The sequence below is a fragment of the Monodelphis domestica genome, chromosome 2 (genome assembly GCF_027887165.1).
Source record: "Monodelphis domestica isolate mMonDom1 chromosome 2, mMonDom1.pri, whole genome shotgun sequence".
In the NCBI taxonomy this organism is placed as follows: domain Eukaryota; kingdom Metazoa; phylum Chordata; class Mammalia; order Didelphimorphia; family Didelphidae; genus Monodelphis; species Monodelphis domestica.
Window position 1 is genome coordinate 527,782,629 of NC_077228.1, and position 13,591 is coordinate 527,796,219.

The 13,591-nt window shown below is 40.5% G+C and overlaps 1 protein-coding gene and 1 long non-coding RNA gene across 13 annotated transcripts in view; one reads left to right on the plus strand and one right to left on the minus strand.

Moving 5' to 3' along the window:
• Positions 1-13,591, plus strand: part of DGKG (diacylglycerol kinase gamma) — a 298,101-nt gene that overhangs the window by 185,121 nt on the left and 99,389 nt on the right. For all 10 annotated transcript variants that reach the window (XM_056819855.1, XM_056819854.1, XM_056819858.1 and 7 more), the window contains one exon: positions 10,561-10,625. In XM_056819855.1, coding sequence (XP_056675833.1) covers positions 10,561-10,625 — 65 coding nt within the window. The remainder of the gene's footprint in view (positions 1-10,560; positions 10,626-13,591) is intronic.
• LOC103093116 (uncharacterized) overlaps positions 1-13,591 on the minus strand; it is a 79,952-nt gene that overhangs the window by 50,022 nt on the left and 16,339 nt on the right. The window lies entirely within an intron of this gene.

A 13,591-nucleotide genomic window follows, 5' to 3' on the forward strand; every position in this document is an offset into this window, starting at 1 on the left:
GACTTGTTTTGTTTTTCCCAAAGGGCAAAACTAGAAACAATGGGGTGGGAATGGGGAGGTTGGAAGGAGAGAGTTACAAAAAGTGGTTGTTTAGGGCTGTTTATAAGGAAGAACTTGCTCATCACTGGAGCTTATCCAATTGGAGGTAATGGGCTTGTCCTCTATAGAGGTTTCAGGCAGAGGCTGGAGGGTCACTAGCTAGGGATTCTGGAGAGGCAAGTCTTGGTCAGATTCAATGGCCTTGGTGGCCCCTTCTAGCTCTTTGGTTCTCTATAAGAATAGATTTGGAGGGCAGCTGGGTAGCTCAGTAGATTGAGAGTCAGGCCCAGAGACAGGAGGTCTTGGGTTCAAATCTGGCATCAGACACTTCCCAGCTGTGTGACCCTGGGCAAGTTACTTAACCCCCATTGCCTAGTCCTTTCTGTGCTTCTGCCTTGGAACCAATACCCAGTATTGATTCTAAGATGGAAGATGAGGGTTTAAAAAAAAAAGAATACATTTGAAAGCTTACTTGGGGAGGGTTAAATTTCACCTACCCTGTTAGGAGCCCTGCATCTCAACTTTGTACTGTTCCCTCCCTCATCTCTAGCTGGAAGAATACAGCCGAGAGGCTTCTTTCCTGGCATTGCCCTCACTCAGTATGGCTCCATTTTGAGTCATCGGCTCATAGGCCAAGCACCAGAAAGAACCTCAGAGACCCACTGGTCCAATCCTCTTCGTTGTTCAGTCATTTCAGTCATGTCCAACTCTTGGCACAGATATTGGAGCATTTCCTGTTCTGGGTCATTTGGCAGATGAGGAAAATGAGGCAAATAGGATTAAGCGACTTCCTCGGGGTCACACAGCCAGTAAGTGTCGGGGTCAGAGCTAAACTGGGGAAGATGAATCTTCCTGACCCCAGACTCAGTGCTTTATCCACGGCACCATCTAGTTGCCTTCCATGCAGAGGCAGGAGTAGAAAATGGATTGAAAAGTGTTGTTTGCTATGTGCTAGGCACGGTAATAAGCACTAAGGATGCCAGTACAAACAAGCAAGACAGTCCCTGCCCTCAAGAAGGGGAAGGCAGCACATCCAGGAGAAAGCTGATCAAGGAAGGGAATTTTGCTCTGGGATTACCCTGTAGAAGAATCTGCAGAGGATGAGGTTCAGGAAGCCCCTAGTATGGAGCTGTTCATCTCAGATCCAGCATGAAAGGTACTAGGTTCAGTGGAGAGAGGGAAAAGGGATAGCCATTCATAGAGCTCCTACTATGTGCCGTCCTCTATACGAGCATTTTTTACAAATATTATAGTACTTGATCCTCATAACAACCCTGTGAGATCAATCCTCTTATTATCCCTATTTTACAATTGAAGAAATTGAGAGAAATAGCAATTCAATGACTTGCCCAGAGTCACATTGCTAGAAGTATCAGAGACTTGATTTGAACTCAGGACTTCCCAAACCCAAGTCTAGTACTCTGTCTACTGTCTCTCTGAGAGGAACAGTGGCATGCAGATGATAAGATGAATGGACAGAATAGGAACATGAAATACAGACTTATCCAAGGCAAGATTTGAACCCAGCTCCTCTGATTCAGTAATAAGCCAATGCTTACTCACTGTGGGCCTGCCTTGTATTGCCTGAGACTCTGTGACTGCTTTCACAATCTTGAAAAGGTTTCCCTGTCTGAAAGGTGCTGGGAAACCAATTTCAAACCCTGGCAATGGAAACCTGGGGAAAGAACATAGCACACACCCAGAGGCAGCCATCTGTAAACACCTGCATGGAACTGGACTCCCCTGGAGGCAGCTGGAAAAGGAGGGAGGTTCTAGAGCTAAGCAAAGATCCAGTTATGCCAGACAAAACTCTGCCTTTTTTTCCCCTAGGAGAGGAGAAATTGGTGCTTTCAGGGAACATGTTCCAGAACATGCTTCTCGAGTTCTATCTAGCTGAAACTCCCTTAGAGAGAGATGTGGATTATCATGGGTATGAAGGATCCATCTAGGGAGCCAGCCTAGTGCTGTGCAGAGTTGAACTCAGAGCCTGGGAGACCTCCATTCTAATCCCTTCTCTACCATTAACTCCTCAGCCTCAATTTTATTTTCCTTTTTTTTTTACTTTCTACAACTACTACATTAGTAGCTACTCTAAGACCAAAGGGCAAGAGCTAGGCCACAGGCAGAGCATAGAAGTAAGGGAACAGAGAAGCATCGGGAGGGAACTGAGGAGGGTAGTAACACCAAAACACCGAAACACCAGCAATTCCGGGCTTCCTGGGGAAGACAGATAATTTGCCTGGGGCTAAAGCCACTGAACACCAGACAGATAACAGAAGAGCCAGCCCCCCTCACTCAAATGGAGATGGCAAACAGCAGAGAAGCAAAAAAGCCTCAAAACAACAGGAAAAACAAGAAGGGGGCAACTTTGGACACATTTTATAGAGCAAAAATACAAAATACAGAGGAGATAGAAGAGGAAACACAAGCAAATGTGCCGAAATCTTCCAAAGGAAATGGAAACTCTCCACAAACTTTTGAAGAATTTGAATCGAAAATGATCAAAAAGATGGAATCCTTCTGGCAGGAAAAGTGGGAATTAATGCAAAAGAATTTCACGCAACTACAAAACCGGTTTGACCAAACTGAAAAGGAAAACCAGGCTTTAAAGGTCAGAATAAGGCAACTGGAAGACAACAAGCAGGTAAAAGAGCACGAATCAATAAAGCAAAGCCAAAAGATCAAGAAATTAGAAGAGAACATAAAATATCTCACTGATAAGGTGACAGACATGGAAAATAGAGGAAGAAGAGATAATTTAAGAATAAGTGGACTACCAGAAAATCCAGAAATAAACAGCAAACTCGACATCATAATACAAGACATAATCAAAGAAAATTGCCCAGAGATTCTAGAACAAGGGGGCAATACAGCCAATGAAAGAGCTCACAGAACACCCTCTACACTAAATCCCCAAAAGACAACTCCCAGGAATGTAATTGCCAAATTCCAAAGCTTTCAAGCAAAAGAAAAAATCCTACAAGAAGCCAGAAAAAGGCAATTTAGACATAAAGGAATGCCAATCAGGGTCACACAAGACCTTGCAAGTTCCACTCTGAATGATCGTAAGGCATGGAACATGATTTTCAGAAAGGCAAGAGAGTTGGGTCTTCAACCAAGAATCAACTATCCAGCAAAACTGACTATATACTTCCAAGGGAAACTATGAGCATTCAACAAAATAGAAGATTTCCAAGTTTTTGCAAAGAAAAGACCAGAGCTCTGCGGAAAGTTCAATATCGAAAAACAAAGAGCATGGAATACCAGAAAAGGTAAATATGATGGAAAGGGAAAAGGAGAAAATTGTTATCTTTTCATTTATTCAAACTCTCTTCTATGGAAAATGCAATGTTTAAATAGGGGGAAAAGAAAAATCAAATAGAATAATCTTTCTCACACAAAGATTCACATGGGAAGGGGAGGGGAAGAAAACTCCTATAAGAAGGAGAGGAAGAGAGTTTTTACTTAAACCTTACTCTCAGGGAAATCAACTCTGAGAGGGAAAAACATCCATATCCATTGGGATCCTGAATTCTATCTTGCCCAACAAGTGTAGGGAGAAGGGAAAACCAAGGGGGGAAGGGGGGAGGGAAAACAAAAGGGGAGGGAAGGAGATGGGGGAGGGGGGTGGAACAAAAAGGGAGGGGACAAGGGGGACTGATTGAAAGTAAATCACTGGATTAAAAGGTTAGACCTAAAGAAGAAAGGTTAGAATTAGGGAAGGATATCAAAATGCCAGAGAATTCACAAGTCACAATCATAACTTTGAACGTGAATGGGATGAACTCACCCATAAAACATAGACGAATCGCAGAATGGGTTAGAATCCAAAACCCTACCATATGTTGTCTTCAAGAAACACACATGAGGTGGGTAGATACCCACAAGGTCAGAATTAAAGGATGGAGTAAGAGCTTCTGGGCTTCAACTGATAGAAAGAAGGCAGGAGTTGCAATCATGATATCTGATAAAGTCAAAGCAAAAATAGACCTGATTAAAAGGGATAGGGAAGGTAATTATATTTGTTAAAAGGGACTTTAGATAATGAGGAAATATCACTAATCAACATGTATGCACCAAATAATATAGCACCCAAATTTCTAATGGAGAAACTAGGAGAATTAAAGGAAGAAATAGACAGTAAAACAATATTAGTGGGAGATTTGAACCAACCATTATCAAATTTAGATAAATCAAATCAAAAAATAAATAAGAAAGAGGTAAAAGAAGTGAATGAAATCTTGGAAAAATTAGAATTAATAGACATATGGAGAAAAATAAATAGGGACAAAAAGGAATACACCTTCTTCTCAGCATCACATGGCACATTCACAAAGATTGACCATACACTAGGTCACAGAAATATGGCATACAAATGCAGAAAAGCAGAAATAATAAATGCAGCCTTTTCAGATCACAAGGCAATAAAAATAATGATCAGTAACGGTACGTGGAAAACCAAATCAAAAATTAATTGGAAATTAAACAATATAACACTCCAAAATCGTTTAGAGAAGAAATCACAGAAACAATTAATAATTTCATCAAGGAAAATGACAATGGCGAGACATCCTTTCAAACCTTTTGGGATGCAGCCAAAGCAGTGATCAGAGGTAAATTCATATCCCTGAGTGCATATATTAACAAACTAGGGAGAGCAGAAATCAATCAATTGGAAATGCAAATAAAAAAACTCGAAAGCGACCAAATTAAAAACCCCCAGCAGAAAACCAAACTAGAAATCCTAAAAATTAAGGGAGAAATTAATAAACTCGAAAGTGATAGAACTATTGATTTAATAAATAAGACTAGAAGCTGGTACTTTGAAAAAACAAAATAGACAAAGCACTGGTCAATCTAATTAAAAAAAGGAAAGAAGAAAAGCAAATTAACAGCATCAAAAATGAAAAGGGGGACATCACCTCCAATGAAGAGGAAATTAAGGCAATCATTAAAAATTACTTTGCCCAATTATATGGCAATAAATATACCAATTTAGGTGATATGGATGAATATATACAAAAATACTAACTGCCTAGACTAACAGAAGAAGAAATAGAATTCTTAAATAATCCCATATCAAAAATGAAATCCAACAAGCCATCAAAGAACTCCCTAAGAAAAAATCCCCAGGGCCTGATGGATTCACCACTGAATTCTATCAAACATTCAGAGAACAGTTAACCCCAATACTATACAAACTATTTGACATAATAAGCAAAGAGGGAGTTCTACCAAACTCCTTTTACGACACAAACATGGTACTGATTCCAAAACCAGGCAGATCAAAAACAGAGAAAGAAAATTATAGACCAATCTCCCTAATGAATATAGATGCAAAAATCTTAAATAGGATACTAGCAAAAAGACTCCAGCAAGTGATCAGAAGGGTCATCCACCATGATCAAGTAGGATTTATACCAGGGATGCAGGGCTGGTTCAATATTAGGAAAACCATCCACATAATCAACCATATCAACAAGCAAACCAACAAAAATCACATGATTATTTCAATAGACGCAGAAAAAGCCTTTGATAAAATACAACATCCATTCCTATTGAAAACACTAGAAAGCATAGGAATAGGAGGGTCATTCCTAAAAATAATAAACAGTATATATCTAAAACCATCAGCCAATATCATCTGCAATGGGGATAAACTAAATGCATTCCCAATAAGATCAGGAGTGAAACAAGGATGCCCATTATCACCTCTACTATTTGACATTGTACTAGAAACACTAGCAGTAGCAATTAGAGAAGAAAAAGAAATTGAAGGCATCAAAAAAGGCAAGGAGGAGACTAAGCTATCACTCTTTGCAGATGACATGATGGTCTACTTAAAGAATCCTAGAGATTCAACCAAAAAGCTAATTGAAATAATCAACAACTTTAGCAAAGTTGCAGGATACAAAATAAACCCACATAAGTCATCAGCATTTCTACACATCTCCAACATAGTTCAGCAGCAAAAACTAGAAAGAGAAATCCCATTCAAAATCACCTTAGACAAAATAAAACACCTAGGAATCTATCTCCCAAGACAAACACAGGAACTATATGAACACAACTACAAAACACTCTCCACACAACTAAAACTAGACTTGAGCAATTGGAAAAACATTAACTGCTCATGGGTAGGACGAGCCAATATAGTACAAATGACCATCCTACCCAAACTTATCTACCTATTTAGTGCCATACCCATAGAACTTCCAAAAAATTTCTTTACTGATTTAGAAAAAAACATAACAAAGTTCATTTGGAATAACAAAGAATCAAGGATATCCAGGGAAATAATGAAAAAAAAAATACAAAGGAAGGGGGCCTTGCAGTCCCAGATCTTAAACTATATTACAAAGCAGCAGTCATCAAAACAATTTGGTACTGGCTAAGAGCCAGAAAGGAGGATCAGTGGAATAGACTTGGGGCAAGTGACCTCAGCAATACAATATATGATAAACCCAAAGATCCCAGCTTTTGGATCAAAAATCCACTATTCGATAAAAACTGCTGGGAAAACTGGAAGACAGTGTGGGAAAGATTAGGATTAGATCAACACCTCACACCCTATACCAAGATAAATTCAAAATGGGTGACTGACATGAACATAAAGAAGGAAACTACAAGTAAATTAGGTGAACACAGAATAGTATACATGTCAGACCTTTGGGAAGGGAAAGACTTTAAAACCAAGCAAGACATAGAAAGAATCACAAAATGTAAAATAAATAATTTCGACTACATCAAATTAAAAAGCTTTTGTACAAACAAAACCAATGTAACTAAAATCAGAAGGAAAGCAACAAATTGGGAAACAATCTTCATAAAAACCTCTGACAAAGGTTTAATTACTCAAATTTACAAAGTGCTAAATCAATTGTACAAAAAATCAAGCCATTCTCCAATTGATAAATGGGCAAGGGACATGAATAGGCAGTTCTCAGCCAAAGAAATCAAAACTATTAATAAGCACATGAAAAAGTGTTCTAAATCTCTTATAATCAGAGAGATGCAAATCAAAACAACTCTGAGGTATCACCTCACACCTAGCAGATTGGCTAACATGAGAGCAAAGGAAAGTAATGAATGCTGGAAGGGATGTGGCAAAGTAGGGACATTAATTCACTGCTGGTGGGGTTGTGAACTGATCCAACCGTTCTGGAGGGCAATTTGGAACCATGCCCAAAGGGTGATAAAAGACTGTCTGCCCTTTGATCCAGCCATAGCACTGCTGGGTTTGTACCCCAAAGAGATAATAAGGAAAAAGACTTGTACAAGAATATTCATAGCTGCGCTCTTTGTAGTAGCCAAAAATTGGAAAATGAGGGGATGCCCTTAAATTGGGGAATGTCTGGACAAATTGTGGTATATGTTGGTGATGGAATACTATTGTGCTAAAAGGAATAACAAAGTGGAGGAATTCCATGGAAACTGGAACAACCTCCAGGAAGTGATGCAGAGCGAAAGGAGCAGAACCAGGAAAACATTGTACACAGAGACTGATGCACTGTGGTACAAGTGAAGGTGATGGACTCCTCCACTAGGGTCAATGCAATGTCCCTGAACAATCTGCAGGGATCTAAAAAACACTATCCACAAGCAGAGGATAAACTGTGGGAGTAAAAAAAAAAAGTCAAGCAACTGCTTGACTACAGGGGCTGAGAGGAAATGACTGAAGAGAGACTCTAAATGAACACTCTAATGCAAATACCAACAACATGGAAATGGGTTCGAACCAAGAACACATGTGAAACCCAGTGGAATTGTTCGCCGGCTATGGGAGAAGTGGTGGGAGGGGGGCGGGGGGAGGAAAAGATAATGGTCATTGTTTCCAATGAATAATGTTTTTAAATAACCAAATAAAATAATGTTTAAAAGGTTAAAAAAAAAAAGAGCTAGGCCACAGAGTTAAGTGACTTGCCCAGAGTCACACAATTAAGAAGTGTCCAAGGTCAGATTTGAACCCAAGTGCTCCTGATTCCAGACCTGATGCTCCATCCATTATACCACCAAAACTTCCCCCATGGCCTTAGTTTTCCAATAATAATCATCCCTCCTCCAAAAGGTTATTATGAGGATTGAATGAGATAATATATCTATAAAGCACTTTGCAAAACTTCAGGAACTATATACATTTTAGTTCTTATTATTTCCAGGAAGCTAGATGGCACCATAGTGCACAAAGCACAAGGCTCAGGACCAGAAAAATGCATTTTCCTGATTTCAAATCTGGCTGTGTGACCCTGGACAAGTCACTTAACCCAGTTTGCTTCAGTTTCCTCATCTGTAAAATGAGCTGAAGAAGGAAATGGCAAACCAATCCAGGATCTCTGCCAAGAAAGCCCCAAATTGGGTCACAAAGAGTTGGATATAACTAAAATGACAACTTATTCTTTTGACTAGCTATGTGGCCCCAGGCAATTCACTTAGCCTCTCTGTGCCCCAGTCTACTCCCTAAGCCTGTAGCTGCAGAAAAGGTGCTGCTATGCATTAGCAAGGGAGTTTCCTCCCCTGAGAGTCCCCTTCAGCTATGAAATCACAGCCCTAGCCCCAAAATAATAACAATAAGGGGTATTGAGGTCAATGGAGGCATACAGATAAAATTCTGACTTTCATTACTAAAACAAATTAAAACAAGAACCTTCAATCAATCAACAATGAATGTAGCACAGCTTCTAAGAGACTTACACTCTACTGGCAGACTGGTTCCCCAGAGGCCATTTCTAATTAGCCCTTCAGAGAACTAGGGGATAGCCTGTGGTGGAAGGTGGGGGGCCTGGCACCCGTTTTCTTTCTAATACTACAGCATCTTACATCACTTGGCATAGTATTTGACACATAGTAGGGCTTAATAAATGTTCATTATTGACTAGCTCATGAGCCCCCACAAATTTACTTCACCTTTCCTGATTATCAGATTCTATCAATTAATCAGTGAGGAACAATTTTTAGAAAGAGTATTTGCTAAGTAGATCTAAAAAGAATAGTGGGTGCAAAGCTTCTCTCAAAAGTCAGTAGCACATTCTCTCAGTAAAACAGAGTTCAGAGGAAAGTGGGCTCGAGTTATGGAGTACATGTGGGAAAAGGGTAACTCACAGACCTTTTCCCTCTCTCCAGGGTACTCATAACATTCCCTTTAGGGATGTCTTTTTTCTCTTGGGCATCCCATTTTGTCCTTCAGTCCTCAGAAGTTCACAGAATCCTCCTCTTAAGTGAAGATGGGTAGTTGGGGGAAGCTCTGTAGCTCCGTGCTCTGATTCTTTAAATTCCCACAAAGTATGACCAAGTCCCTTCAACCTTTCCAAACACATTTCCTGGGTGGTGTCCACTCACTTCACCCAATACCTCGTACTGGGCTTCTAAATTGATCAAGGTCTTTTTGCCCTGAGTTTTAACCCTATGGTTGATTAATTGATGTTCAGGCCCTGTTTCTGCCTCTGAATGATTGTTCTCACCTGACCAAGGTAGCAGGTCATAGCATCTTGTTATTTGCTCTAAGAAGCATGGAGCAATCTGACTTAATCAACACATAACAACTTAATCCTTACATTAAGGTCCTTCTGGGTGATTTTATAGAACTGATAAATCAGAAAAGAGATATGATAGAACTGACCTAACTTTCAGGAAGGTCCAGTCATGTGCCCCAGGAAATACATGTGCTTCCCTTTTATATAGATTCACAAACCTCTTAATTCATTTTTTTAACTCATATTTATCTCTGCTGCTTCTGCCTCTTCCTTTCTTCATCCTACATCAGCCCATTTCTTTCTAAAGCTCAGCAGCTTCCATAAAATGTTAGGAAACTAAGTCTGAGCCAAGTGGAGAAGAGGTAGAGAGACTGAGTAGAACTCACCAACTGCTTTAATTGAAATTGTTTTTTCTTTTAACCAAACATTAAGCTATTTTGCCAAATGGTTAGTCAGTTATAATTATTACAGTAAAACTTTGACTCAAGTCCCAAAACAACACTTTTGTGTTCTTTATTGTATTCTAATTTGACAATGGGCAGGAATGAGACATGGAAGGTGGCCAGTTTTTTTCCCAGAAAAATATATCTCCACTTATACAAAGGAAGACATGGAAAAAATACAAGTCAATAAATATTCACATACATTTTGAGAAATGCATTTCCGCTATAAAATGAAAAACATTTGTAATTTCCTGTGTGCTCAAGGAATATAGGCTAAGTTTCATGTTGACTTGTCAACTGAAATATAAATTATAGATAAACTAAAATAATCAAAGAATCATAGACTATAAGCAAAGACAATGCAAAAGGCTTCAATATTATCAGTGAATACACTCACCCATGCTACTGCTTCCTCCATTTCTATGGAGGAAGACAGATATACTCCAGGACAAGAGCCTTTGGCTCCACCCACCAAGACATTCTGTTCACAGATAAGCATACTCAGGGAGCCACAGTTGTTTCCCCTTCACTATCCAAAGTTCTATTTGTTCTTGGGTTTCCCAGACCCTATAAACTAATCAGGTATTTGCTTTTGTCTCTTCTTTAAGGATGCCTCTATTGCCCACAGATTCCACCTCATGCGAGAGAAGTACCCTCAAAAATTCAAGAGCAGGTAAAGACCGCCATCTTTCCCCTCCTTTGTTTCCTTCTTTTCTATCCCACTTCCTTCCCTGCATCCCTATCCTGATATAATGGTTTCTGCCTCCTCTCCTTGGAAATATTCTTGTCTAAGTCAGGATAGGCTTGTTTATTCACATTGTATGAAGGCAGATTTTCATTTCTAAGATGAAAGAAAAGGAAAATGTCAGGAACACATCTTGACTTGACTCAGTAGTTTGTTTGGTTTTTTTGGTTTGGGGTTTAGTTTTTGCCCAATGGGCAGTATGCAGAATGATGGATTAGGAAACTGGAATGGGAAAAGGAGGATGCCCTCGGCCATTTCTTTACATGGAAATTGGTTCTGCTCTGAATCAGCCTTCCTTGGTTGTGTTTCCCCTCTAAAGTTGGTCACTCTTCCTCAATATGTCTCCTTAGAGAGATAAATTGAGGGTTCTCTTGAGTATGGGTCACTCTTAGGCCCCCTTCATCTTGTAATCCCTTCATTTCATGCCCTTTCAGAAAAGTAGGATCCTTGGGGTGATGGGGAGCTTGGGCAAGGAGCCACCATTGACCTCTTTCTCCTCTGTCCAGCAGAGGGCAGCAGTAGAGAAAAAGTGGGTCACCGAAGCAAAGTTGAGGAATGGGGGGATGGAATGGCCCCGGTGCACCTCCGTTTGGCCTTGGCTCTCCCAAGAAAATTGGGACATTGAGGCAAAAAAGTATCCATCAAACTAGCACATCAAAGAAGCCCTACTCCCTCGACTTGTGCCCAGTAGAAAGCTGCAACTGTTGCCTGTTTCCACCCACTAAGATCACTTTCCGCCTTGATTTTGCTATCAAGTGTCCTCCCAGGCAATGTTTCTTAGTGTCGCTTCTGTCAAGGAGCTCCCCAAGGTCACAAGAGCCCCAGTTAACCATGGATATAAAAGTAGCAGGGTAAAACTATACAGCCATTCCTAGAGTTAGGAAGATTCTGAGTGCCTAGACTGCCTTTAATCCATTCCAGCTGGGTGTGGCCCAATAAAAAGAGCACCTGACCTGGATTCAGGAAGACGAGTTCAAATCTATCCTCAGACACTAGCTGTGGGACCCTGGGCAAGTCAGTTGATCCTGCTTGCCTCAGTTTCCTTATCTGGAAAATGAACTGGAAATGGCAAACTGTCAGTATCTTTGCCAAGAATATCCCAAATGGGGTCTTGAAACATTGACCCCAACTGGAAAAAAACCACCCAAATGGCGACAGCTATGCAAAGTAATCAAATCACTTATCTCACCTCTGATAACTTACTACCAATAGCCATAGGTGACTCACTCTTCTCTCTGGGGTTCTGTGTCCTCATCTTTAGAAGGATGACTATGGAGGAGCTTCCTTCCACGTCTCAGTCTCTGACCCTGTGATCCTAAAGTCCTAACCTGTCAGTCATGAAGCCATAAAAGGATGGAAAAGGAAAGCATGTTTGAGAAGGTGTCAGATGACCTAAGTTCAAATTCTGCCATTACTACTACCTACAAATGACATTAGGCAAATTCTGGGGCTCAGGCTTCTTATCTGTCGGAATAGATGAGCCTTACGTTCTCTTGTAACTCTATATCTAAATCTATATTGCAGATGACTTGCCCATCTGTATCAAGGAAGGGAATTTTCATGGTAGGAGTTCCCCACACTCGTGAAATCACACTCCTCCTGCCCACCCCAAAAATCTAAATTCAAGCTCCTAGAGCAGTGCCCTCAGGAGCCTGGCCTTTGACCACTGGAAATTAAGTTTAGCCTCCTAATACGAGCATAGATTCTCTCTAATTCACTAACTAGCTAGCTAGATCAGTGACCCATCTCCATTAATCTCTTGTCTGATCTAAGCTGGACTAAGGTTAATTTTTGAATTCATCTTCAGAATCCTTTAACTTTGATTCAGTTTGCAACCAGAAATGTATGGCTTACAGGCCAAGGAGGGCAGAGGAAGTTGGAGTTATGAATTGAGCAAGGGACTTACTGCAAAATAGTATAAGGACTTGGGTATCTCTGTTTGCCAGTATAGCCTGTGAGAGTAAGAAATGGAAGAGTGTGAAACTAAGCCATTCTCTCCTGCAGATTATATATTTGTAAATGGGTGTCGAGAAATTTTTTCATGTGAACACTGACTAGGTATTTTTGCACAGTATTTGATCCAAGGAAATTTTCCAGGCAAAGATTAGGGTGTTATCTAGTAAAGTCTAGAATATAAGGAAGCCCCTTAAAGGAAGGAAGTGCCTTGTTTTTGTACCTGTATCACTAGAGTCTAGCACAGTGATGGCGAACCTTTTAGAGGGGCGAGCACTGTGAGAAATGTCCTCGGCCGCCCTTGGAGAGGGAGGGGGAGAAAGGAGCAGCCCAGTCCCATGTCCCTCTGGCTTTCTAGTAATAAACTCAAGCAAACTCTGTGCTGGGGTGATGGTGTGCATGCCCACACAAAGAACTGAATGCCCCCTCTGGCATACATGCCGTAAGTTCACCACCACAGGTCTAGCACATATTAGAAACTTAATAAATGTGAAATATCAAGAACCCTGTTCTACCCACTGGTCCTTATGTTTCATCCCTAGAGCCAAGCAGGGTCAGCCTAACTCCTTCTCTATCCCATAACTCCTCCAATATTTGAAGATACCTGCTAGGTTTTCTATTCTCCAAGTTAAATAATTTCAAGTCCTCCAAGCCATTCCTTTATCTTATATATGACAATCTCCACCTTACTGGTCACCATTTTCAGAATGAATGCTCTCTGTCTTAAAGCCTAGATCTAGAACTAGAAGGTGCCTCAGGAGCCATCTTGTACAAACCCTTTACATTACAGAGAAGGGATATGAGCCTCAGGGGAGTGTGATTTGGCCAAGGTCACTCAGAGAGTACAGATTAGAAGCCAATGCTCTTTGCATCATACTTTGTCAATGTCTCCCTTAACGTGTGCCATCCAGGACTGAACCCAATCTCCAAAACGTGGTCCC